The 25,937-nt window shown below is 40.7% G+C and overlaps 1 protein-coding gene across 1 annotated transcript; it reads right to left on the bottom strand.

The window, feature by feature from the left end:
* Window positions 1–4,468: 4,468 nt before the first annotated feature.
* LOC142401920 (complement factor B-like) lies at window positions 4,469–25,218 on the bottom strand. The gene is made up of 18 exons (XM_075487373.1): window positions 25,209–25,218; window positions 24,162–24,362; window positions 23,899–24,084; window positions 22,045–22,221; window positions 18,837–18,923; window positions 18,559–18,698; window positions 12,635–12,779; window positions 12,409–12,537; window positions 12,043–12,141; window positions 11,836–11,970; window positions 10,853–10,962; window positions 10,529–10,661; window positions 10,143–10,281; window positions 9,951–10,027; window positions 7,386–7,486; window positions 7,157–7,277; window positions 4,783–4,832; window positions 4,469–4,645 (listed from the first exon to the last, which is right to left on the bottom strand). The coding sequence occupies exons 1-18, from the start codon at window positions 25,216–25,218 to the stop codon at window positions 4,469–4,471; spliced, it is 2,217 nt and encodes a 738-aa protein (XP_075343488.1).
* Between the last annotated feature and the right edge of the window lie 719 nt (window positions 25,219–25,937).

The following is a 25,937-nucleotide window of genomic DNA, read 5'->3' as shown; positions in this document are numbered from 1 at the left end:
CATTTGAAACTGAAATGATATTGCAGAGTGAGCTGTCTCAGAGGGACCAGATGAAGACCGTCCTGTTACTTATTAACTTTATTAACAGCAGAAGAAGATCGATACGTGTGCGTTTAGAAATGAGCAAAAATCTTCTTTTGTCCTTTATTCGAAATATTTGGTTTTAATAGAAAAAAAAGATCCTGAACAAGATATTTATCGATTATAAGGTTGAGCGCGCATTTCAAGTGGTCCACATGTTGTGCCTCCTGCCTTAAAGGGATAGTTTGCCTCTTTTGACATGAAGCTGTATGACATCCCATACTTGCAATTTTATTTATGAACATTTTCTTTGTCAGAGTGCGGGTATTGGCAGGACACGGATGCAGACTCCAGAGGTGAGAAGCAAACTAGGTTTATTATTAAGAAACAATGTTATCAAAAGGCACGGCTGAGCCGGATGAAAAAAACTAAGCTGTGGGAAAAAACAAAAGACTTGACATAACAACAAAAGGGACTTAGCTTGGCTTGAGTTGGCTTGGCGTGGCATGAAGGTGTCAAGACGGAGATAGGTGCAAGGATCTGACAAAGTGCATGGCGAAACCTGGAAACTAAATGCTGAGGAGGGTGTTTGGTGAGTGAGTGCAGCTGGGGAGAAAACTACAGGTGAAGTGAATGAAGGTGGATGAGCAAACAGAAACCCCATGGACGTGACATTCTTACCCCCTGCTGCGTCCTGTGAGCAGAGTTCCAGCCTCGTTTTGGTGTTGATGAAGGTAGTCCGGCTAGTTGGCTGGGGCTTAAAAAATAAAGCATTTTGCTTTTCAAAACAATATGCGTTCAAAAGAGTAATACATTTGCATCACAAAATCGTTCTCCAAGAAAAAGTCAGACCTCACAATCGCTTGGCCCTATTTTCTCTCCCTTCGTATCACTGCGTCCTGCCGCCTGCCGACAGCCGCGCCTGTTACGGTGTTTGCTGCTCGGAAGCAGGGGACTGCTCGGTCTGCAATTCGGTCTGCACGGTCTACACAGAAGGCAGAAGACATCGATTTTGCCCAATAATCAAACCGATGACCTTGAAATTTACTGAATGTTTTCATGATTTCATGGGTAATAACAGCTAATTGTCATATATTTTCTCCATATATCCTATATTTCTTATTGGTTCAGTCTGCTCAGTTAAATTTATTTTTACCTTTATTGTTAAATGTACAAATCTGTTCAAATTTAGTTTACTGATGTTTATTATTATTATTATTATTTACGCTACTCTTCATACTGTAGATTTGTATATAGCTAATGTTTATTCTATACTGTAGATTTGTTTATAGCTGATGTTTATTCTCTATTTTTATTCTATTCTATTTGCTTGTTTTTACTTTAATTGTTTATTACATATCTTTTATACTGTACGCTGCTGCAACACAATAATTTCCCAAATTGGGATGAATAAAGTACTTATCTATCTATCTATCTATCTATCTATCTATCTATCTATCTATCTATCTATCGATCTATCATTTAATTATCTTTAGCACCACCTTCTGGACAAATCCTTGGTTTGAACCTCAGACGTTGTATATCAAACACTGATCATTTTGTATTATATACAACATTGTCAGTGTCTGTTCCATCAAACACTTTAGTTCTTTACAAAATAAAACATTTAATTCCATATTATTTGCCAGAAGCTGTACACTTTCATACTCAAGCAGCCGCAGAATCCAAGGATTCAGAGCATATGATCTTTTCAGGGCTCAAAAGGAAAGAAAAATGCAGTTTTTAATGGTAGCAGTTTGTGAAATGGCCTAAAAGGTTGATTAAAGGTATGTAAAAGGACAGATCAGTCCGTGTTTAAACAGCAGGATACTTGCTGTTTGGGCAGTGAGGGTGGAGAGAGCCAGGCTGCCCTGCCCTCATGCAAACTCCTCCAACTTTAGCTGGAGATTTATTCCAGTTAAAACCGGTGTTCAGCTTTGTTTAAACTGAAGGACGGATACGAGGCAATGACATTATTTTGGTACTCAGGGAAATAAAGAGAAGACAAAGAGGGGAGTCCTCAGGAGGGATTGGATAAGGAATGGACCTTGGTTTAGATTTCCTCTGCATCTGAGACCTGGAGAGGGTTTTATTCGATTAAGCCTCTCCCATTTCTCTCTCCCCTCTCACGCCCTGTCTTCTTCTGTCTCTGCCTCCTTTTATCATCCCACAGACCTCCTCCCTTTCTCCCAGTTAAAGGGAAAACAGATGATTACCAAGCCTGTGTGCATTAGTAAAGACATTTAGTACTTTTTTTTTTTAATGAATCCATATTTTCATGTGATAAAATGCAACGAGTCGAAGTCATAAACCGTCTCTGACCACAACAAATCTTTTGTAATGAAACAGCCATGTTGGTGTCAGAGCTATAAAAACACAACAACCGATTATTTCAGTTCATGTTCGTCTTTAAGCCAAAGCTGGAACTGGGCCCGAGTCCGTGAGCCGAGCAGCTTTATCAGCAGGGCTGAATATCTATTAGAGATTCGGTTAAGCTTTCAAAAAGGTTGAGGTATTCCTTTTCTAAGTGGGATTGTGTTAGTGTACGTGGTACGTATAAACTTTTTTCTGATTGTTTTCTCGAGATAACGAGTTAATTTACCGATGGTTTTCGAGGCCACTTTTTCTCCCCAGTCCACCCCTGTTTATATGTGTTTATATGTATTTCTGGCAAAGGTTTTTACCCATTTTTACCCCCCTTTCATTAAACTGAATAAAGTAGCCTATGAATCAAACATGGACTGTGGAGCGTTTGTGTAACAATTCTGCTTGTGAAAATGCACAAAGCAAATCCCGCTGGTGTGACAAGCATCTGAAGAATGGAATCAGGATTAACACACACCAATCATGCCGTTATCGTCGTGCATGAAATCTGCACGATATCTTTGAATTTATCTGGACTGTTGCTTGTTTTTTTATTTTATTTGTTTCTCTTTATATTCTTTAACATATTTTTAATGCTTCTTCCACTCCCTGCTGCAATGCTTCTATTTCATCTGAAGCACTTTGAATTGTTCTGTGCATTAAATGTGCTCCAGATAAACTTTAATCTGACTTGTGCTGCCTTACGGCTCGATGATGGAAGCAAAGGTGACCACTAACGCACAAATGCTCTCAGAATCAAACAGTGTTCCTTCCTCATTTTCAAAGATTACTCACCAATTATTTCACCAAAGCTTTCCACCTCTGCTTCCTAACACCTGGAACCAGTCTGCCCATTCTCCTCTGACCTCTCATATCAACAAGGCATCTTCACTCTCTTTGACATGTTTATAGAATATTTAGAACATTTATAGAACACATTAATCTTTCCTAAAAAGCTAATTTTGCGTTAAAACGTTAAAGTTGAGTTAATTTGCTTTCATTTAGAGACCCCTGGGGCCTCCAAATGAAGGCAACTTAACCCGGCACTAGCACTAGCGGCTAGCACTTGCGGAAATCTCATTTCCGGTCCATTTACGCGTTAGCGGAAGTTGACGGAAAGCGGAAATGTTCCCTTCCGCCAATAATTCGACTGCGACTCACATCGAGACTGTACTACTGAAGTACTAGAGTACTTTGTACTTTGACTTAAGTATTTTTTTAACACTAGTACTTCCACTTGTACTTGAGTACAAATTTTCAGCACTCTTTCCACCTCTGGTTTGAGACAATATAGTCACAATTTATGACTGTTTGTCAAGTTAAGCTGTGGAAGGGGTTGGATGCAGAGTTTAAGTAACAATAAACATTTTGCTTTCACAGGGTACAGAAAAGAAAACAGTCAAATAAAACAGGCTCAGCATATCCAGTGTATCTTTAGGTGAAATACACCAAGAAGTACACAAGAAGACTCTGAATACGCTGGTTGGGAGAGCTGGCTCTGTCTTGGGCTGTGCACCGGACTCCCGCTGCTTTGATGGGATGTAGACGTTGGGTTAGGGTTCATCTTGACCTGATCGTTCTGCAGGTCAGTCATCATAATTTTAGAATAATATGCAGGTTCTCTGCGGGTCATTTTGTTTTAATTCCTCATCTTTATTATAAATGAAGAATAAGAAAGATAATCTGAGTTTTGGTGGTTATAGTTTAAAACATTCAGTTTATTAGTTTCCCTTCTTTTAACACATTAAGCTTTTGTAAAAGTGTTGGCATCAACAAAATCACCTTTGGTTTAACTTGGAATCGGATCGTAATGAAAATCAGTGGTATCGTATATCACTATCCTCAAGCATCTTGAAGGACATTCCAACTCTGGACACTGTCTGCATTTAATCTGAAGTGAATCTGAAAGATTACAAGAAGGTCTGGCTGATTGGAAAGAAAAGATAAATAGTTAAGGTCTGACTCGGACTCCTGAGTGTATTCTTAGTACAGAACATGCAGATCATTTAAACACTGGAACTCCAAGTGGTGCCGAAGATGCTTTTAACCAACACTTCTTACTATTCAAACACTTCAACACTATTTAACCAGTCAAAAACTTAAGAGGTGCGTAGTCATCCTGGTCATCATTTCCAAGAATAGACTTGAGAAAAGGGATCACTTTGAAGAGATTGATGTGGAAATCTCTGGAGTCGTCAGTGGACTCCACCAGACCCCCTGAGGTGCACAGTTCCTTGGTTCCCCAGCTCACCAACCCGATCTGTGGACAAACAGCTGCTTACTTCTCACAGTCAGCGGGAGCAAACCTGATCCTGGTTCTTCAGCTCAGGTTCTCAGTGAATATTTGCCAGCAGGTGATTCGGATTTGTGACACAGAGTCTGCACATGGATGCTTACCTGTATCGTGCGGAGATTGTAGTTCTTGAACACAGCACCTCCAGAGTCACCTGTTCCAGCAGATTCACAGAGTATTTGTTGAGAATTTATATGTTGCAAAGACATTATTTGAGAAGAATAAATAAGTTCATACAAGTTGAAATATAAGTTAACATTAATATTGATAAAAACCCAGTTCATGCGATGAATATGTGGTTAAAAGGAGACTGAATTTAATTTATTTGTAGTTACATTAAAAGGACTTCACTACCCAAGGTGTTCTATGAGCAGGAAGGTGAACGTGACGTGATTACGTCAGGGTTTGTTGGGTGTGGTGGGCCGCCATGTTGTAACTCGCAAAACCGCACGCTGTATATTTTTTCCCTTGTTATTAAAGGGATAGTTCACCTCTTTTGACATGAAGCTGTATGACATCCCATATTAGGATGGAGGGATAGGAGGGCTTCAAGCCCAGATGGAGTCTGTCCAAGGCTCCTGAGGGACTGTGCTGGTCAACTAGCAGTCCCTCTTCAGAGGCTTTTCAATATGAGCATTCAGATGGAAAAAGTCCCGGTACTGTGGAAAACTTCTCGTCTCATACCGGTGCCCAAATTAGGGCAACCGGTGGAGCTGAATGACTACAGACCGGTGGCTTTGACATCTTATATCATGAAGACCTTGGAGAGACTCCTTGTTCGTCGCATGAGATTGCAGGCTGCTGAGGCTCTTGATCCCCTCCAGTTTGCCTACCAGAAACACATAGGAGTGGAAGACGCGATTCTGTACATGTTGCATCGGGCATATGCTTATCTGGATGTGCCTGGTTCATCTGTGAGAATCATGTTCTTTGACTTCTCCAGTGCCTTCAACACCATACGGCCTCCCATACTGAAAGACAAGCTGCTAGGTATGGGTGTGGCCCCCTCCCTGACATCATGGATTATAGACCATTTGTCTGCCAGACCACAGTATGTCAGGATGGGGAGATGTGTTTCTGGAACACTGGAATGCAGTACTGGTGCTCCGCAGGGTACTGTTTTGGCTCCTTTTCTTTTCACCCTGTACACATCAGACTTCAGGTACAACTCAGAGTCCTGCCACATACAGAAATATTCTGATGATACGGCTGTTGTGGCATGTGTGCGCGGTGGACAGGAGAAGGAGTACAGGGACCTTGTGGAGGCCTTTACTGACTGGAGCAAAAAGAACTGTTTGCTCCTGAACACCACCAAGACCAAAGAGCTGGTGGTGGACTTCAGGAGATCTAAAACCCTATACCAGTCAGTCTGCATTGATGATGGGGAGATAGAGACTGTTCAGACCTGCAAATACCTGGGGATGGTGCTCGATAATAAACTGGAGTGGTCTGCCAACATAGATGCAGTGTACAGGAGGGGCCAGAGCCGTCTCTTTTTCCTGAGATGGCTCAGGTCCTTCAATGTCTGCGGTGATTTGATGTGCATGTTTTATCACACTATCATTGAGAGTGCACTGCTCTATGCTGCTGTCTGCTGGGGGAGTAGCTCTACAGACAAAAACTGTAGGCGCCTGGACAAACTGGTGAAAAAGGCTGGTTCTGTTGTAGGCAGAAGGCTGGACCCTCTCGGTGCTGTGGTGGAGAAACGGACGAGGAGGAAATATTCGGTCTGCACGGTCTACACAAGACAACACCCTGAAGAACATGAGATCCTCCAAAGGCGATGGAAGTGGGTTGGTCATACCCTTCGCAAACCTGCAACAAACACAGCAAGACAGGCCCTCTTCTGGAATCCACAAGGGAGAAGGAAGCAGGGCAGACCAAGAAACAGCTGGCGCCGTGACTTAGATGCAGATGTGAAGAGGTCTGGCTATACATGGGGACAACTAGAAAAGATGCCCCAGGATCGCGATGACTGGAGAGCACTTGTTCGTGGCCTATGCCCAAAGTTGGGCGGTAGGCAATAACTAACTAACTAACTAACTAACTAACTAACTAACTGTCTGCACAGCAGGCAGTGATATGAAGGGAGAGAAAATAGGGCCAAGCGATTGTGAGGTCTGACTTTTTCCTGGAGAACGATTTTGTGATGTAAATGTATTACTCTTTTGAACGCATATTGTTTTGAGAAGCAAAACGCTTCATTTTCGGGACCCTAGCAAACTAGCCGGACTACCTTCGTCAACGCCAAAACGAGGCTGGAACTCGGCTCACAGGACGCAGCAGGGGGTAAGAAAATGTTCATAAATGATGTTGCTAATATGGGATGTCATACAACTTCATGTCAAAAGAGGCGAACTAAAGTACGTCTGAACTGAAGAAAACGTCTCGCTTCGTAATTTTTAGTCTATAAATTAAATCTACAGTGTTACCCATCATCACCACTGCTGCTCATGTGTTGGTGTGTATGAAACATACCTGTACACGCTATGTGATCTCTGTCACCACCAGTGCATATGAAGCTATCAGTCACAGCAACCTTTGGGTCTCCTGTTGTTATACCTTTTGCCTTGAGTGCCTTCACGATGCAGTTGGGTCTCTATATGGAGTAATAAGTCGAAACAAAGAGAACTATCGGTTATGAAATGAAGAAAGCAGACAGGCATTAACCCTTCCATCGTCAACCCCACCAACCCCCAAAACTCACGCTATTTCCAAGCTTGGCAAAGACGTCTTTTTCTTGTACCAGGGGGGCTGCCCTGGTTAGGAAACTGAGTCTTTCACGATCAGCCTTCAGCAGAAGATCCTCTGTAAATGTGAGCAGAAGGCACAGTGTGTTGCATCCTACCTTTTGTTTAACTTCACAGCCAACAACAAGCCATCCGTATCAAGAATCAGTAAAAGAAGACAGATCACTTGTTTTATAGCCAAAGTATGCGGTTGTATTTCATTAAAATCACAGGCGAAGAGGAGCATGGATGAAAAGGGACAACCCGCAATTCATTATTATCCAAAAAAAAAAAAAAGGGAAATGAATAGTAATAAAATAAATATTAATAACTTGATATTAGTGGAAAAGCTTGGCATTCCCTCTGGGGGACGCTGGTTATGTGCAGTTCCCGTTTCTTCACTACAATCGGTGCAGAACGCACCGCGGGCCTTCAGCTTCTGTTCGGGACACCAACACGCTCACGTCCTTTCTGTGCTATTGAACCTCTAAAACCAGTTCCAGATCCCACTAAGGAACCACTTTTTTTTACACAGTTCAAAAACCATGTTATCAGATGATGCAAGTCAGAGGATTTCTCCTCCAACAAACATGATGGGATGAGATCTCAAACAGGTGAAGTGAGAGGAACTGTCACGCCACGCCACAGATAAGTGTCTTTCCCCAATGATATGCCAAGTGTTTTGTTTTGTTAAATAATCATTCCACAGTTTAGGATTTTGTATCCGGCTCAGCCACGCTTTCTTTTGGTACTTTGTGTTTGAGAAATAAATCAAGTTTGCTTTTTCCAAATATCCGCATCCGTGTCCTTTCAAACCCACCCTAACTGTCAGGAACAAATCCCTTTTCCGTGATTTCAATTAGAAATATTAGGGCTGGGCAACGATTAAAATATTTAATGTAATTAATCACATGATTTCCCTGATTAATCACGATTAATCGCATTTGTACGCAAAATCCAAAAACGAATCCAAAAGTAGTGTATAGCTTTTAGCATTTAGTTTTATTTTAAATGTGCTGCCATATGAATGAAAGTGCCATAACATTTGTTGTGCAAACACACTTTTAACATCAGCATCTTTCTGTAGTTTTTATGTAGAAGCCTCGCTCCACTGTCTGTTTCCTTGAATGACTTGCTGCTATCAGTTGTGTGTTTTAACTTTAAAGAAATACAATGTAACTTCTCAAAAAGCCCATTATGGAGCTCCCCCTACAGGCTGTTCCGAGAGCAACTCTAGTCCGGTCTCCTGCTTTGTCGGCCTCTCTCTCTCTTCCTTGCTTCATCAGTAAACGTCTTCTTCTGTTTCTTCGATGCCTCTGCCATCATGATCGTACTGACAATGTTGCGCTACCTTAGCCTTAAACCTGGGAGCGTGAGAGGGGTCTATTTGTTTTTGCGGTAGGTGTGCCAGAAAGCAAGTCGAAGTACTTCCGCTCAGCTCCCGGGCCGGTCCAGCAAAGTTACATAGCGCAGTTTTTCAAACTCAGACCCCCGAAGGGCATAGGAGACAGGCCAATCGTAATATTAAAACTCATTCTAGCTGCACAATTTTTTTTTAAACTGTTATTTTAAGGTTGAAATGTTACATAGTATTGCTTTAAGTGATATTTTAGACTGGAACTACTACGCTGAGAAGACAATTCAACTTGGCAGTGTTTGCAGATGACTTTGGTTCTGTCGACTGCGCCGTCTGGAAGAACTTTAAAATGAAAATGGCCGAGTAAAAGTTCCGTACCCTTCTCCATGTTTGGTGGATCCGCTGATTACTTTCTTTTCCGGTTCTGCAGCAGACAGCAACAGACTTTTACAAAATAAAAGCCTGTGAGCAACAGACTTTTACAATAATAAAATAAATAATAAAACAGGGGTGGTCCGTGGCGTAGTGGGTTGAGCAGGCGCCCCATGTACAAGAGGCTATAGTCCTCACTGCAGCTGGCTCCGGTTCGAGTCCCACATTGAACGGCCCTGTGCTGCGTGTCGTTCCCCCTCTCTCTGCTTCCTGTCTCTCTGAACTTTACTATCCATTAAAGGCACAAAAGCCCCCCCAAATTTTTTTATTTTTTTTAAATGAAACCTGCATTAATGCGCTATAAAATATTTATCTGCGTTAAATAATTAACGAATAAACTCGCCCAGCCCTAGAAATAAGTTTTGTTTTGAAAGGTTCCTCCAAGAATAAACAAAGTTTATCTGCAAAACGTGCGTTCTGGTGTTTATAAAGAAAGAACGTGAGATGAGAACGTGTGCATTCAGACCATGCATGCACACATTCTTACAGCACATCTAGCCGGATTCAGCTTGTGATTTCCCCCCTTTTGTCCTCATAAAGAATTAAAGGCTTAAAGGCGGGGTAGGGGATCTTTTTCTGGAACATTTTTTTAACATATTGCTTGAATACTCTTCACACCCCCATTGCAACCAATTAATTAAAAGTTTTGACACATATGATTGGATTCTGATGCCGTCTATCAAACTGCAATCTGCTCCTCCCTCAGAATCAGATTATATAACTTCACATTATTCTACATCCAGAGTCACCACACCTTGCTGCTTGCATGTTGCAGCGCTGTCCAGTTGAAGAGCTTTACTGGTTTCCTCGGTGCAAGGTATGCAAATAGGCCTGAAAGTAAAGTTTTACTTTAAACAGGATAGTAAAATGTGTTTTATCAATACATTTCCAAGCAGGAGTGAGAATATAAAATCAAATCTGAGGACCAGAAACAGCAAATTCTCACCTGGTATAACTGGAGATTTGAACAGCTTCCTCCAGCTGGATGAGCGCCACGTCGAAGTCATAAAACTCAGCAACACCCTGATCCACTCGAGCCTTAACGTTGTAGTTCGGGTGTAACATGAACGTTTTAACTTTTTTTACTGAAAGAGAAAACCTGCAGTCAGGTGTTGGTGTACTTGTCCCCAGAAGCAGAGAATAGCAACATGTTTGCATTGTATTTAAAAAAAAAAAAAAAAAAAAAAAAAAAAAAAAAAAAACTTCCCATTAAGGCTTTTTCTTATAGGCCCATAAATGAGCCGCTAGCAGAATACATTACCTGCAACACTTACTTCTAATTCTGATAGAGAGTCATGTGCCAACACAGCATTTAAGGCAAACCGTTATTACCTCTGCTACCAGGTCTATCTTCAATTTCCACTGTGACATGCTTTGGTAAATCACCAAACTGGAAGCAGTGAGCAGCAGTCAAGACAAACTTCGGTGACACCAGGGAGCCGAGGCATTTCTTTGGCGAGTCACCCTTAAATTTAAAAAGATAATTAAAATAATTAAAACTTCATCATAGAGTTTTAGGCCTGCAGTTTACTGACTAACTGTACTGGTTAATATTCTACAGCACAGCATAGTTTATACTGAGTTCATCTCGTTAGTCTGGACATCTTACAGCAGCAGCAGCACGATGATGATGAAGCGTCATTCTGAATTCTTTACCTGGACGATAACGAACGCCATCCACGGATATCTTTTCTGCTTGCTTACATGGTCATATGTTGTTTCATAATTTTTGTGAAGACCACACAGACCTACAACTTCCCTCTCATCTGCATGAAAAAAAACCAAAATGTTTCATGATTAGAAACACCAAACGGATATTGCTCATGTTCACAGATGCAACACAGGCCTCCAGGTTTGATCTCACATCATCAACAGAATTAAAGGTTTTCTGTCCCAGGAGAAACTCATCCATGCATTCATCTCCAGTAGACTCCATCACTGTAACGCTCTTTAAACTGGACTTCCCAAAAAGAGCATTAAACATCTGCAGCTCATCCAGAACGCTGCTGCTGGAGTTTTAACCCGGACTAAGAGATCTGAACACATCACAGCAGCTTTAAAATCTTTACTCTGGCTTCCAGTCAGTCACAGAATAGATTTTAAAAGCCTGCAGATGGTTTACAATCTGTGATCTGTTCAGAGAATATAAAGCCAGCAGAGCTCTGAGATCCAAGGACTCAGGTCAGCTGGTCCAGTCCAGAGTCCAGACTAAACATGGAGAAGCAGCATTTAGCTGTTATGCTGCAAACAAGTGGAACAAACTGCCAGTGGAGATTAAACTTTCACCAGATGGAGACATTTTTAAATCCAGGTTAAAAACATTTCTTTTCTCATGAGTCTATGCATGAAATCTGCACGATATCTTTTAACTTATCTGGACTGTTGCTTGTTTTTATTTTATTTGTTTCTCTTTATATTCTTTTATGTATTTTTAATGCTTCTTCTTCCTCTCCCTGCTGCAATGCTTTTATTTTATGTGAAGCACTTTGAACTGTTCTGTGCATTAAATGTGCTCCAAATAAACTTTAATCTGACTTGTGCTGCCTTACGGCTCGATGATGAAAGCAAAGGCGACCACTAACACACAAATGCCCTCAGAATCAAACAGTGTTCCTTCCTCATGTTCAAAGATAACTCACCAATTATTTCATCAAAGGTTTCGTGTAAATTTGTATCATGTTTCAGTCTGAAGTAATGCTGGCCTCCGGTTCCTGCTGTGAGGGGCTGCAGGTCGTCATCGTGGATAACAGCCCCAATACCGAAAATATAAATGTCTGCAACAGAGTGATATGGTTGAATGATAAAAGCCACAATAACAACAGAAAACAATCAGAACTGGAACGTACCAAGAAATTCATCTCTGGAGCCGTCATCCTGGTTCATGTACACCATGTTCTTTATTCTTTTAATGGTGGGTTCAGGGGAACCGCCCATGTTGTAGGCACCTGCAGAGAAGGAAAGATGTGAATAACATTAATGGAAAGGAAAAACATCGTCTTTTATTGTCAAACTTTCAGCCTTTTTAGCAGTTTTGACCAAAGTTGATACATGAAAACAGTTGGATTAGTTTACCCATGTAAATGATGAAAGATACCATGAATTTTTTAAGTAAAGCTTGTGGTTTCAATCATCTCTATCTCCAAGCATGTATGCCAAAAATCTAATTTCCCAAAGGAATTGTGAGCTTCTGTTGAAAGGAGGTATGAAATTACCATCTGTAAACAGGATGATGACATGACGGTGTTCCTTAAATTTCTCATCTGTAACCCGTTGCTTTATGATCGCCATGCGTTCTTCAAACAGCTTGACGGCAGCTTCCACGTTTGTCCCGGTATTTTTGCCTTCAAGTCAGCCACACACGAACAGCTCAACGTTACATCAAGGTCAGGCTTTGCATTTAGAACAATAACAGTCTGAAAGTCTTTGTGCTTCACTCACCAGTTATTTCAAATTTTTGCAAATCATCTATGATGGAGTTCAGTGACGCTCTGCCGTCATGAAAATCAAGAATGTTGGCGACTTCGTATATGTTGGAGGAAAAGAAGACGATTTCATAGTTTGGTGTCACACTGAAGGATGCAATCTGTGGATGACATGGATAATTTCATGTGAGCACGTGGAAAATGTCCAGGAGTGTGAGCTGACAGCACAGGACTATGATTTGGGATTCACAAGGAAATCTATTTCTAACTAGAAAGAGTTTTTCCTGCGAAACAGCAGGTGATTTGTCATTTTTGTGTACTACAGAACTTAACATTGGAGTTAGTCAGAGAATTTGAGAGGTTGATCTCGGTTCAAGGCTCATAGCTGAGATTCTGTAAATGTGAGCTCTTTAGTAGTTACATTGGCTGAAAGAGGACAATTTTTCCTACATTTTAAGGTATAATTTGTTTCTCTAAGTTAAACCGTATGAAAGTTAGAGGAATTTGTTTGAAAAAAATGAAAATTTTTAAACTTATCAGCACGCACTCAACTGTGTGCTCATTCATAAAAATCAAGGAGCAAAATGTTCATGTTTTTGAAACTGTCATATTTCAAAATTGGCTGAAGATTTGAAAAAGCTGAAACAATTGGTAATAGATGAATGTCTTGTGACCCATTTAAAGTTTGAATGGTCTCTCTAGCTGAAAGCATGCAGAAATAGTTGGAAAGAGGAAGATGATTTGGAAGAGCTGAAAGCAGTTTCTATTAATTTGAATGACGGGAAAATTTGAATAAAAGTTGAATATCTTAAAAAGTGTAAAAGTTAAAAACACCAAACATGATAGCAGGAATCTGCTGAAAGAGCTGAACGTTTTGATGCCAAAATTGTAGAAATAGCTGAAAGTATGCAGGAGTAGTTAAGTGCTGAAAACTGGCGGAATAATAATAACTAGAAAGAGCTGTTCCTGCGAAACAGCTGTGAGAATGCAAGAGCTGAACAACCATGCTAAAAAATCTTAAGCTAAAAAATTTGAACATTTTAAAATTTGAATGACGTCTCTAGCTGAAAGTATGCTGAAGTAGTTAAGATGTGAAAGGATTTGAAAGGATTTGAAGATAAACTTAATTTTCATATTTTTGAAACTGTCGAGACGAGAGTGGAATGATTTCAAGCTAGAAACAGTTGAAATGGCTGAAAGTATGCTGAAATTGTTAAAAAAAAAATTTTTAAAAGTTTGATCTGACATGTTGGGGATTGAACCCGGGCTATATTTAAATGGAAGCAGTTTGAAACACTTGAAGCTGATTAAAAAATGGCAGATTGTCAGAATTTGAGAATTTGTTCAAGCTTAAAGGCTCATAGTTCAAAATCTGTCCATGTGAGCTCTTTAGGAGTTACATTGGCTGAAAGAGGACAAGTTTTCCTACATTTTAAGGTATAATTTGTTTCTCTCAGTTAAACTGTATGAAAGTTATAGTAATTTGTTTGAAAAGTTGAAACTTTTCGCACTGCTGAATGTCTCACTCTAAAATCCAAGAAGGAGCAAAATTTTCAAATTTTTTAAACTGTCATATTTCAAAATTGGCTAAATATTTTTAAAAGATGAAACATTTGGTAACAGCTGAATGTCTTATGAACATTTTGAAATTTGAATGGTGTCTCTAGCTGAAAGTATGCTGAAGTAGTTAAGATTTGGAAGGATTTGAAGATTTACCATTACTTTTAAAGATGAACTAAAACGAATGTTCATCTATCATTCAAATAAAATTTTTGTCTTTTTCTAAAACCATCAATCCAACTTGAACTAAATTTTCCGGGCATAACTTGTTAAAACGGCCATTTAAAAGTGTAAATTATATGGCCTTTGGTGCGAAATTGGCCACATGACCGTGACGTCATAGGGTTGACTCCCTTATTTGCTAGTATGGCTGGCTGCGAAAACAACATACATTTGATGGACCTATATCTCATAAAGGAACCAAAATTCTGATACAAACATCAGCAGGTCGAAAGAACACACCTTTCACATTATGTGGAAAAACTTTTGTTGAATTTAAGCCACACAAATCGATTTAGTATCTATATTGTAGAGGCTCTCTGCACCTCCCGTATGGGTAATGGAAATTAAAGTTACCATTTTCGGCACAGGATCGGCGGCACAAAACAGCCATTGCTCCTACTACACACTGATTATTATTAAGATGTTATCAATCAAATGACACAATAGTGTATGTTTGCTGTGGTAAACTGGAAAAGATTTGAACATGCCGGTTTCGCAGATATGGCATTCTGCTGCGCTGTCTTTGACACGTTGAAACCTAACGAAGTGGCACTTTGAAATCCAGCCACTTAAAAAAAACGTATGTGATAATAACATGGTTTTAATGTAAGCTTAATAAACAGTGGCGTGGATTAACGGGTCGGAGATCCTCCAGTGCGCGGCCCCATCTGCGGATCCTCACGGGTCGGCGGCAGGGAGATGGGCACCCGGCCTCGGCACGACTGACAGCAGCCATCTGTAGGACTGATCCACGGAGCCTCGGATGTCGTAGCCGGCGCAATCACCGGAGAGACCAGACAGCAGATGGCGAGCATTGTTGGTGGAGGGCAAAGCCAGGTGGGCTTTCAGCCGGCATATTACTCCACCTCTCTTTCCACGTCGTCTGCGACGGCTGTTGCGTGGCAACCGACCAGGTAGATGCCATAGGTAAGAGGGTACTACAGACGCCAAAACAGGTGGCGGTGGCTTTGTCTGATCGGTGACGTGATCGATTTAATGTCCACAGAATCTCTGATTTTCAAGAGACTCAGGCGATCATGCATCAGTAGTGATGAAAACGATAAAAACATGACAAAACACAAAAAGAGCTAGCAGAGGTAGACGGCCAGCCACTCACAACGTCGCCAAATTCTAGCTGGATATGTGTGCAGACTGAAGTGCAGAGCGAGCAGTCCCCTGCTTCCGAGCAGCAAACACCGTAACAGGTGCAGCTATCGGCAGGCGGCAGCAGGCAGTGATACGATCCACCGTGTTCTTGTCTTTGCCTTCTCCTTGTCAGCCTCAGTTCCAGTATTTTTTAGTTTGGGAAACATGTGCAGAGATTCCTTCAGTGAAGCTGTTATTTTTGCAACTAACACCATTTGTTCCTCCAGCAACACAATATTTTCCACCGTGCTTTGATGTCTTAGCCATAGACGCCGCCATTACATTTAGACGCATAAAAAAATGAATTCGCACAAAAAGACAAAATGTGGCTCCTTTTGAGCCCGTTTTAACATGACTTCCCGGATAAATTATTATCCAGACAATATCTCATTTTAATCGCAAGGCTTGGAACCTTTAGAATCAGCAGCAAAAACTGTGAAATTCCAACAATTAAAATTCGTTTCATAAGTCCTTTAAAGGGAAAAAAAGTTGAACAAAAAGCTTAATATCTTAAAAAGTTGAAAAGTTAGAAACACCAATATAAACACCAAATAATTGCAGGAAAGAGCTGAAAGAGCTGAACATTTTGATACCAAATTTGTTGAAATAGCTGAAAGTATGCTGAAGTAGTTGAATGCCGAAAAACGGCGGAATAATAATAATAATAATACGGAAGAATAATAATAAAGGGAAACAGGAACTTAATAGTGAGAATGCTTAATGCATTCTCACAATAAAGAGAAACAGGAACTTAACAATAAATAAAACAGTGACATAAAACAATGTCACAGAGGACAGCACAACCAAACTTGATTTTAACAATCCTAAACGAAGTAAGAGTATAAATATCAGCGAGTATATTTAAAGTGTATAAAAGATAAAAGATGCCACAAGAATTGTGCATTTAAGGATTGTGCAAATTGATTGCATGTGGAAAAAAGGGAAAATTTATACCTATTTGTATGTGCCCGAGGTAGCTTATATCTGCGTCCAGACGGCAGAGAAATGAATTCCTCCAACAATGGGTGATCAGAGCGAGACCTGATGGACCGAGCCTTCTGTGAGACTCGTCTGTCAAAGATCTCTGAGAGAGAGAGAGCTGCTGCATGCCAGTTATCTTATTTGCGTCTCTCACAATTTTTGTTTTTAACCAACAAATTTCCATAAAATGAAATTAAGCATAGGATTTATTTATTTTAAATGTATTTATTTAGTCATTTGTTATTATTATTAGTATTATTTTTATTATTAGTTACTAGTAGTATTTTTATTAGAATTTGTATTATTATTGTTGTTGTTAATTACAATAAACAATTTATCATTGTAAATATTAATAATTTTTTGAGCTACTTGACTAATTTGAATTTCCCCCATTGGGAGATTAATAAAGTATTTTTCTATTCTATTCTTCTATTCTAAGCAAAAAGTTAAAACTGACTCAATAAGCATTAAGGTCTTATCAACACTAAAAGATTTTAGTTTGCACAGAAAGTATAATATCTGCTGGAACTTTTTGAAGATTGTTGAGGCATTTAGGTCATGTGTCAAGTTTTTATCAATTATTGTCCCCAAATATTTATATTGATCCACATATAAATTTTCAGCTGGTTTAAAGGGTTTCCCTTAAACCGGGCGAGGCTTGTTTTAGCACTTTGCTTCCAAGATATCCATGTTGACAATCTCAGTCCCGGCCTCAGTTCTCTCCAGGACTGCAATGAGTTATGCAACATCCCTTCAAAGACAACAAAGTGCCTTGAGATGACATTTGTTTTGAAACTAACTGAACTAATTTGATTTAGATCTAGTTTGTTTTAGTTGAAATTCAACTGATTTGAGTTGCTTACTTATCTGTGGAACTAAGTCATTCAAACAGCCCTGCACCGAGGACCACCTGTAGCCACTTTGCTTTAAGCAGGGTTTTCCTCACTCAGTGCATTTTCCTTCCACTGTGCATGCATGTAAGATATTTTCCTAACAGAGCACTTCGCTCCCAAACTGCAGGTTTACTTGAGGTTCCCAGAGTTTCTAAAAGTAGAATGGGAGGCAGAGCCTTCAGTTATCAGGCCCCTCTCTTGTGGAATAAGCTGCCAGTAAATGTCCGGGAAGCAGACACCCTTTCCACTTTTAAGACCAGGCTTAAAACTTTCCTTTTTGATAACACTTATAGTTAGGGATGGCTCAGGTGATCCTGAAACATCCCATAGTTAAGCTGCTATAGGCCCAGCCTGCTGGGGGGCCTCATCTGTCACACCTTTCCTCACTTTACTCTCTTTTTCCCCCGTTTAATTTCTCAAATGATATTATGTACATGTGACATTATTGTGGTCATTAACTTGTGTTTCCCTGTTCCAACAGATATCCTTTGAATGGTGTTACAGTGTTTTTTCCCCTCTTTTCTGTCCTCTCAGCCCCCAGCTGGTGGAGGCGGATGGCCACCCTTCCTGGTTCTGGTTCTGCCAGAGGTTTCTTCCTGTTAAAAGGGAGTCGTTTCTCTCCACAGTCGCCTCAGGCACGCTCAGGCCGGGAGATTGGACTGAAGACAAGTTTCAGTGCAATCTGTTGGTTTCCTTAGCTAGGAAAGTGTTTTTGAATTGGCTCCATATGAATGAACTGGATTATTTTGAAATTAATTATGATTACAATGAATTGAATTCCAATTGGCTTGAATTGGACTTTATTATCTAAGTGCCTTGAGATGACATTTGTTGTGTTGGGCGCTATATAAATAAAACTGAATTGAAACTGAACTGAATCAGCACTCAGATACCCCCCCAGACTTCAGTCTCTATTCCTGTTGTATATACGCACATTTATAGCATTCAGCTTGCACTGATTCTGTATGTTTAACTATAATGTCTGCACCAACTACACCAAGTTAAAGTCAGACCTGATTCTGATTCATTTGATTTATGGTTTTAAAACCATATTTCAAAGGAAATTTGAACACACCTAAAGTTTAAAAACACCACCTGAATGAGGTCATTAAGGCAGAGCGTCTTTTTAGTGTCTCACCTTCTTAATTAGCGTTACAACGGCTTCTCTTGCTCTTTTAAAGTAGTCTTCTTTGATGCTCTCAGAAATGTCCACACCAATGTAAATGCTGAGTGTTCCATTTTTTGTAATTCTTATAATTCTTCCTCCTTGTGTGTCATCTAAATAAAAAAACAAATGCCGTTACTGTACCGTTCCCGTGATAAAGCACACAATTAAATTGACTGAAGTAACAAAATATTCCATGATAACAATGATTGTAAACAGGGCTGATGATGAGATTGGGGCCCAGAACTTACCGACAGGCTGCAGAGTGGTGAGGGTGTCTTTGATTGAACTGCCAAACGCATCAGAAACCTCCAGAGCAGTGTCGTAGGTGTATTTGTCTGCAAGAAGTAAAAAGCCAGAAAAACTGAGGTTTTCATCAATAATTGTGACTTTTTTCGATTTTAATTCTGAAAAAAGCCCTAAATACATTGTGACGACCCCTCCGCTCCACTAGTTGTCCCTGTTCTCTTTGTTGTTTCTACCCTTTTGCAGGGAGCAAGGCGGAGTGCTCATCAGGCTGATTGAGCTACACCTGGGGCTTGTGTTTTAAAAGCTCCTCTCCTGCCAGTTACGATCCCCCCCTGACTTGGATTGACTTGCAGGGCGGCTGCTGTTTTGTTCTGTTTTTTGATCGGTTATACACTCAGGCATGCATACACTATTGACAACTGACTTCCACGTTTCCTTTGTTTAGTTAATTTTGGTTGATAAACGTTATTTTGAAATTGGAAACTTTCGTCTGTCTCCCATCTTTGTTACAGCCTTAGAGCCGGGTTATGACAACGTCAAACCAAAGCATGCACCCATAACAGTTTCAAATAGCATTCACATGTGGGACACTGGTGAGGGCTCACGTCCGTTATCGGCTGCTCAGAAAGCATCTCCCTGAGCAAGTTCTCTGAAGCTACTTTATATGTCCCCTGTTAATACCCTTCAACGTGACCCGTAACTGCCTACTATGAAATTCCACTTGATTGACGAGTATTTCCCTTTTGGAACAGCATGTATTTTGCTATTGTGGGTATTCAACCACAGATATAAATCTGTCTGGACAGAGAAAGGGAGTTGACTTGAAATAACTGTCAGCTGTAAAGCTCCACGAGGCATAAAGTTGACATATTAGAATGGTTAAAGCTGCAGTCTGCAACTCTTTTTCAAGCATAATGCCTGGAACTGTCCGGGGATTCTGAAAGTAGTACATTAAATACCCCAATACAAAAAAAAATGAGTTCTCTAGGTCCCCTATATGTCCCGCTAGGTCCCTCCAAAGCCAGCAGGTTTGTTTACAAAATTGCAGACCGGACCGGTAAAAGGTAACCAATCAGGTTTACGAGCTGGGCTCTGCTGCCTGTCAATCACCGATTGTGCACGCGCGATACAAGGTAGGCTCGTCCCCACGCTTATTTATCTGGACTATTGAACTTCATTACGGGCTAGTCTACTTACTGTGTCTTCCATGATCGCAAATGACAGGTGAGTTGATGAATGAGGAGTCGTGTAAGCGCATCTGGCGTGCACGTCTACGTGCACGAGTTCTCATGTGTTTTGATGGGGCGGGACAGGAAGTTGAATAACTTTTTATTTTTCGGTTAAAAAATAAGCATTTCTTGCATTTTGCGACTACGGAGGTCACCGTTTTCAACTACAAGCGTTCTGATAGATCATGTAAACTCTTAAAATGCCAAAAAGTAGGACTTTACGTATGACAACAACAAATCCTGCAGACTGCAGCTTTAATGGCTTTTTTACTACGACCAGGCGAGTTAACTCGTTATTATCACTTTAACTTGTAAATGATTTAACACCTGGGGCGGTCGGTAGCATAGTGGGTTAAGCAGCCTCCCCATGTAGAGAGGCTATAGGCCTCGCTGCAGCTGGCCCCGGTTCGAGTCCCACATCGGACGGCTCTTTGCTGCGTGTTGTTCCCCCTGCTTCCTATCTGTCTCCAACTGTCCTATCCATTAAAGGCATAAAAAGCCCCCAAAAAATAATAATTTAACGCCTATTAATATTTTATCGCGCATTAACGCATTAAGATAAAAATAAACTAGCTGGTAACATCACCGTTACAGGTGCTCCTCGGTCTCTGTGTGGAGCTCACGGAGCTAACCGGCGCTACTTCCTGTTTAACTTGTTTCAAGATAAAAGCACGTATTTCAAAATAAATTTAACAAAAACTCCTGCATTTACAGCCAAGTTGAATTATCTTCTCACCGTAGTAGTTTCAGTCTAAAATATCACTTAAAGTAATACAATGTAACTTCTCAAAAAACCACTATGGAGCTCCCCTTACACGCTTGGAGGTAATGTATAGTTACACTGTCGTAAATACAACACCCTTTCGCTTTCACGTTTCACGTTTGTTGACGAACCGGCGAGGAGTCAGAAGGTGCAATCTATGTCGACCGAGAAGGTAAGAGTAATCAAACGTACCTGGGAGCGTGAGAGGGGTCTATTTGTTTTTGCGGTAGGTGTGCCAGAAAGCAAGTCGAAGTACTTCCGCTCAGCTCCCGGGCCGCTCCAGCAAAGTTACATGGCGCAGTTTTTCCAACTCAGACCCCCGAAGGGCATAGCCTGGGTGTCAGCCGAACTTAGCCCCGCCCATTAAAGTTTTGGTCGGGAAGTTCGGTCTGGCTCTGCTCAGTTGGGAAATCATTATGCCCGACCAAGAATTGGTCGGACCAATCAGATTGCCAGGGCGGGCTTTATACGATGATGGACAGATGATCAACAGGGACATTATCGACTATGTCACTAAAGAGCTGAACACGGCTGCCGCTGGAGAGCTAGGGTGTGTAGATTCTGCCATCGAGTCTGTTGTACAGGATCTCCACATTGCATTCATTTTGAAAGACGAACAGAGGAAAGCGATAAAGGCTTTTATCGATAGAAAATATGTTTTTGCCGTCCTTCCTACAACAAGTGTGTGTTGCTTAATCTACGTCACATACTACGTTGCTTTGATTGGTTGTAGGTCTATCCAATTGAGCGAAGAGGCATTTTTTCTCCTGGTTCGGTTGAAACACGCCCCATACTCAAAACTCTATTGAGCAGTATCAGACTCACATTCTGACTAGAATCGTGAGTATGACGTAGTCAGGCTACGAAGGGCATAGGAGACAGGCCAATCGTAATATTAAAACTCATTCTAGCCGCACGATTTTTTTCAAGCTGTTATTTTAAGGTAGAAATGTTACATAGTATTGCTTTAAAGGCAAAACACACAACTGATAGCAGCAAGTCATTCAAGGAAACAAACAGTGGAGCGAGGCTTCTACATAAAACTAAATGCTTAAAGCTATACGCTACTTTTGAATAAATTTTTGGATTTTGCTTACAAATGCGATTAATCAAGGAAATCATGTGATTAATTCAATAAAAAAATTGTAATCTTTGCCCAGCCCTATTTTTTACTAAATCTTACGGATTGTGAATGTCATGTGTAGATATCCGTCTTACAGTAGCATGCTGGCTCTTTCCCGGTCCACTGGCCGTTCTCCTGGCACACTCTTTCACTGGATCCCACCAAAAACAAGTTTCCATTGCAGGTATATTTCACTTTGTCATCAACATCAAATATGTTCCCTGATCTCGAGGCTCCAGGTGGGACACCGGGATCAGGACAGGTGTTTCCAGCTGTTGTAAGAAAGACAAGACGCAAGATAAGCCGGGAAAGAACCACAAATGTTTGCATAGCCTTGAAAAAAGAGAAGGAAGGAGAGGTGGGTTTGTGTCAGAGTAGATTCTCAGTCAGTGGGTCTACATGATGAGATTAAATGGATTACTATAGTTGGATTATGCTCCTTATTTGAGCAAGGGTAATTCTCCTTGGATATATGGCGGTGAATAAATCGGATCAGAGGCACAAAGCGTGTCATACCCCGGTATGATAGGTGGCGCTGTACCCATTCCAACTATTGCTAATAGAGCCACTTCCTGTTGACCTCTTCAACACCAACAACAACAGCAAACTCAGGCATTGGAGAAAGATGAAGCTACGTCCCTCTACATTTGGTCTGTGATGAGCTGCTTGTTGCTCAAACGCGATGCACAACGGAGCATTCTCCATCGCGTTGTTTGTTTCTTTCTGACGGCAACAACAACAGTAATGCCGCTTGCGGACAGCCGGGCCTGCTACGGTGTTTGCTGCTCGGTCTGCACTTCGGTCTGCACGGTCTACACAGCAGGCAGTGATACGAAGGGAGATAAAATAGTGCCAAGCGATTGTGAGGTCTGACTTTTTCCTGGAGAAACATTTTGTGATGCAAATGTATTTCTCTTTTGAACGGATATTGTTCAAGGCCTTAAAGGGGAACTCCGGGGCATTTGAAGTGCATTTCCAGTGCTAGAGGTTGTCAAATACTGACGGTAGGACACAGACCGGTGAAAATCGGCACTCCCTGTGAAGCGATTAGGCTGTTTGCGCAGCCTGTCATGCTGCGGTCAAGTATTTAAAACATTACAACAATATTACTGGGCATGTATTGTTGTAATGTTTTAAATACTTGAACGCAGTTTTTCTAGAGAAGATAATTGTTTTGTATATGTGATTATCGTCCATCGACTCTTTTGGGCTGTCACATGCGCGGGCGTACAACTAACCGGTGAGTTACATGCTGTTTATAAAGTTGTTTTGTAACGTCCCCATGCCAGTAATGTGAGAACCATGCATTTGGTTTTGATGGTAAGGCTTGTGACTTTATTGTCGGATGGTTTCTAAAGTGGTGTGACGTTTCTGCTGTGTGCAAGTTGTTGTTTTACGTGGAAGGGTTAGCGCTTGCCCCTTAGCCACCACGTATTTGGTTAGCATGACAGGCTGCGCAAACAGCGCAATCGCTTCACAGGGAGCGCCGATTTGCACCGGTCTGTGTCCTACTATCAGTATTTGACAACCTCTAGCAATGGAAACGCGCTTCAAATGCCCCGGAGTTCCCCTTTAAGGTGTCTACATGAACTTAATAACTCAGTCTTATTATAATTTAGCCAATAATCAGATCCTTTCAGTGCCATGTAACCCCACTGAGTGATGCAGGTCATGGTGATCCTAAAAGCTTGAATAGGGGCAAATGGACTTGTTTCTCATCCTTCTTCAGTTCTAAACTGGCTGGTGGGGAGTATCAGTGATAAATACTACTCAGATATTCTCTACAAATATAAGCTCAAATCTTACTCAACTCATAACGGTATCAAAAAGAAAAGAAGAAGCCACATGGGAAACACTGGTTTTCCAGAGCTTTACATGTGTGGACAGCTTCAACACAAATCAAATAACTAAAACCCAACAGAAAGCCGTCTGTGCTCCTCAGGACTTACTGTCACGGCTGCAGATGGGAGTGTAACCGCTCCATTTCCCGTTTGGTAAGCAGGTACGAATGGACGAGCCTTTCCTCGTGTATCCAGAGTAGCATTCATATGTGGTGATGTTGGTAACAAAATACCTCTCCAGATAAGGTTCGGCAACTCCGTTTTCAATTACCGTGGGGTCTGGGCATTGGACCACTGTGTAACAGAACAAAGGGATCGGAGTTATTACGGCTCGAGACAAACTGCAAAACAGCAAAGTTCAGGTTACTCACGCTTGCATCTCTGATGTTTTGAAGGTTCAGGATCCCAGCGGCCAGTAGGCTGGCATACATGGCGAAAATGAGGGTACGGATAGTAGCCATCAGGACAGTAGAAGACGAGCAGGCTCCCTGGCGAATTCTCCTTGGTCAGTGTGTAATTTCCCCCCCGGATTTCCAAGTTCTCCTCAGAGCAATTGCACTGAACCTCACATGCTGACAGGAAACGACCATGTTAGGTTTACGGTTTATTTCGAATTGTACATAGAAGTAGGGCACAATCACTTGGTCAACTGACAAACAGTGATCAGAAACAGTTTTGAAGTATTCTAAGTATTAAAAAGCACAAACTTTTTAAATGAGCCGAATTTCATTCTGATTTTATGATTAAAACATGTCGGTTTGATACAAACATGCGATTACTTCTTCTGCTTTTTACTGGATTATCTTTTTCTCTATTTAGAAAATGATCCAAAGGTTAATACTTAATTAATAAATTATTTGAAACACTTCCATAAAACTATAAAGTCCAGCAGGACCTGTGCTATTTTCCTGTGATGACAACTTTTACCTTTTATGTTCACATACTTTTACTCAACACAGTGTAAAAAGTGTGGGAATATATCATTACACTTTTAGATGTGGATATATATTTCATTTCAATACCGTTTGCTTTTTAGAGGAAACAATGTGCATTTTCTTTAAGGTTGGCTCTATAAAAAGCACACATCAGGAAGATAAAGTCATGAAATAAATACGGAGGCAGGAAGAGCTTTTCTAGAAATCCGTGTTTCAGAATTTAAGTGTAGACTTGATACATGGAAATAATCTTTAGAATTAACTTTCACATGTACGTTAATAATTCAACTAAAATTCGACTAAAATTTAAGATGAAAAATTTCATACACGTTGTTGTTTTATATGTCAAAATTACGGATCATTTACTTTTAGTGGTGAAAAATTCCCTTATTTTGTATCTTATAAAACATTTAAAGATAATCCAAATAAAATAGAACCCAAGTGTAAACAGTAATACACAATAAGTATGTGAGCATTACTGACATTTGGACATTCTTTTATCTTGAATATAGATACCTTACCCATAAAGAGGAGACATGCGAGTGCAGCAAGCCAACTCCAGCAGACAGAAGCGTCCATGCTGGACCTAAAAGGAGGAACAGTTTGAAAATGAGATGAATTTGATGGAGTAAACTGAGATGATCAGACAGAAAACTGGACAAAGACCATCCTGTTACTTATTAACCGCCTGACTGGTAAAAGAAGATCAATATTTGCATGCGTCTTTGGGCACAAACAACTGCATTTAACTTCAAAATTAAACATCATAGTAGAATAATCATTGAAATGAAACAGTTTAATTGTCTAATGTAGAACTGAGTGAGGATAATCTTTAGTCCTTAAACCTTGAACGGTGGTTTAATGAATTGTCTTGTCAGGTTAGCGGCCCAGATGATACCCCATGTTGTATCTCTTGACTTGAACTTAGGTAGGTCATAACCTTGCACTCTGCTGATCCTGAACTTTCTGCCGTACACACACGTTACTCAAAATAAAAAAAACCTCATTGTGAAATCAACACAAAGTACACACATTTGCTTCATCATTTCCCAAAATCTGGAGGCACAGCTGAGGATTGTTTGTTAACGCACTGATTTACTTATTGATTTAACTGTAGACTGAACCCGACTCCACAGGCCGTCTCTTTATGACTAATCACCATGAGAAAAGCTCACTGCCACTGTGAGAACATTGGGTTTAGAAGTTATATAT

This window comes from Odontesthes bonariensis, chromosome 16 (assembly GCF_027942865.1).
Source record: "Odontesthes bonariensis isolate fOdoBon6 chromosome 16, fOdoBon6.hap1, whole genome shotgun sequence".
In the NCBI taxonomy this organism is placed as follows: Eukaryota; Metazoa; Chordata; class Actinopteri; order Atheriniformes; family Atherinopsidae; genus Odontesthes; species Odontesthes bonariensis.
The sequence above is the reverse complement of the archived record's forward strand: the minus strand, read 5'-3'. Positions and strand labels throughout refer to the sequence as shown.

Coding starts and splice junctions, on each gene's coding strand:
- LOC142401920 (XM_075487373.1), bottom strand. Junction 18,699..18,836: donor CACCACTCTGCAGCCTGTCG/GTAAGTTCTGGG, acceptor TTTTTTATTTAG/ATGACACACAAGGAGGAAGA. Junction 4,646..4,782: donor ACAATCTCCGCACGATACAG/GTAAGCATCCAT, acceptor GTTTGTCCACAG/ATCGGGTTGGTGAGCTGGGG.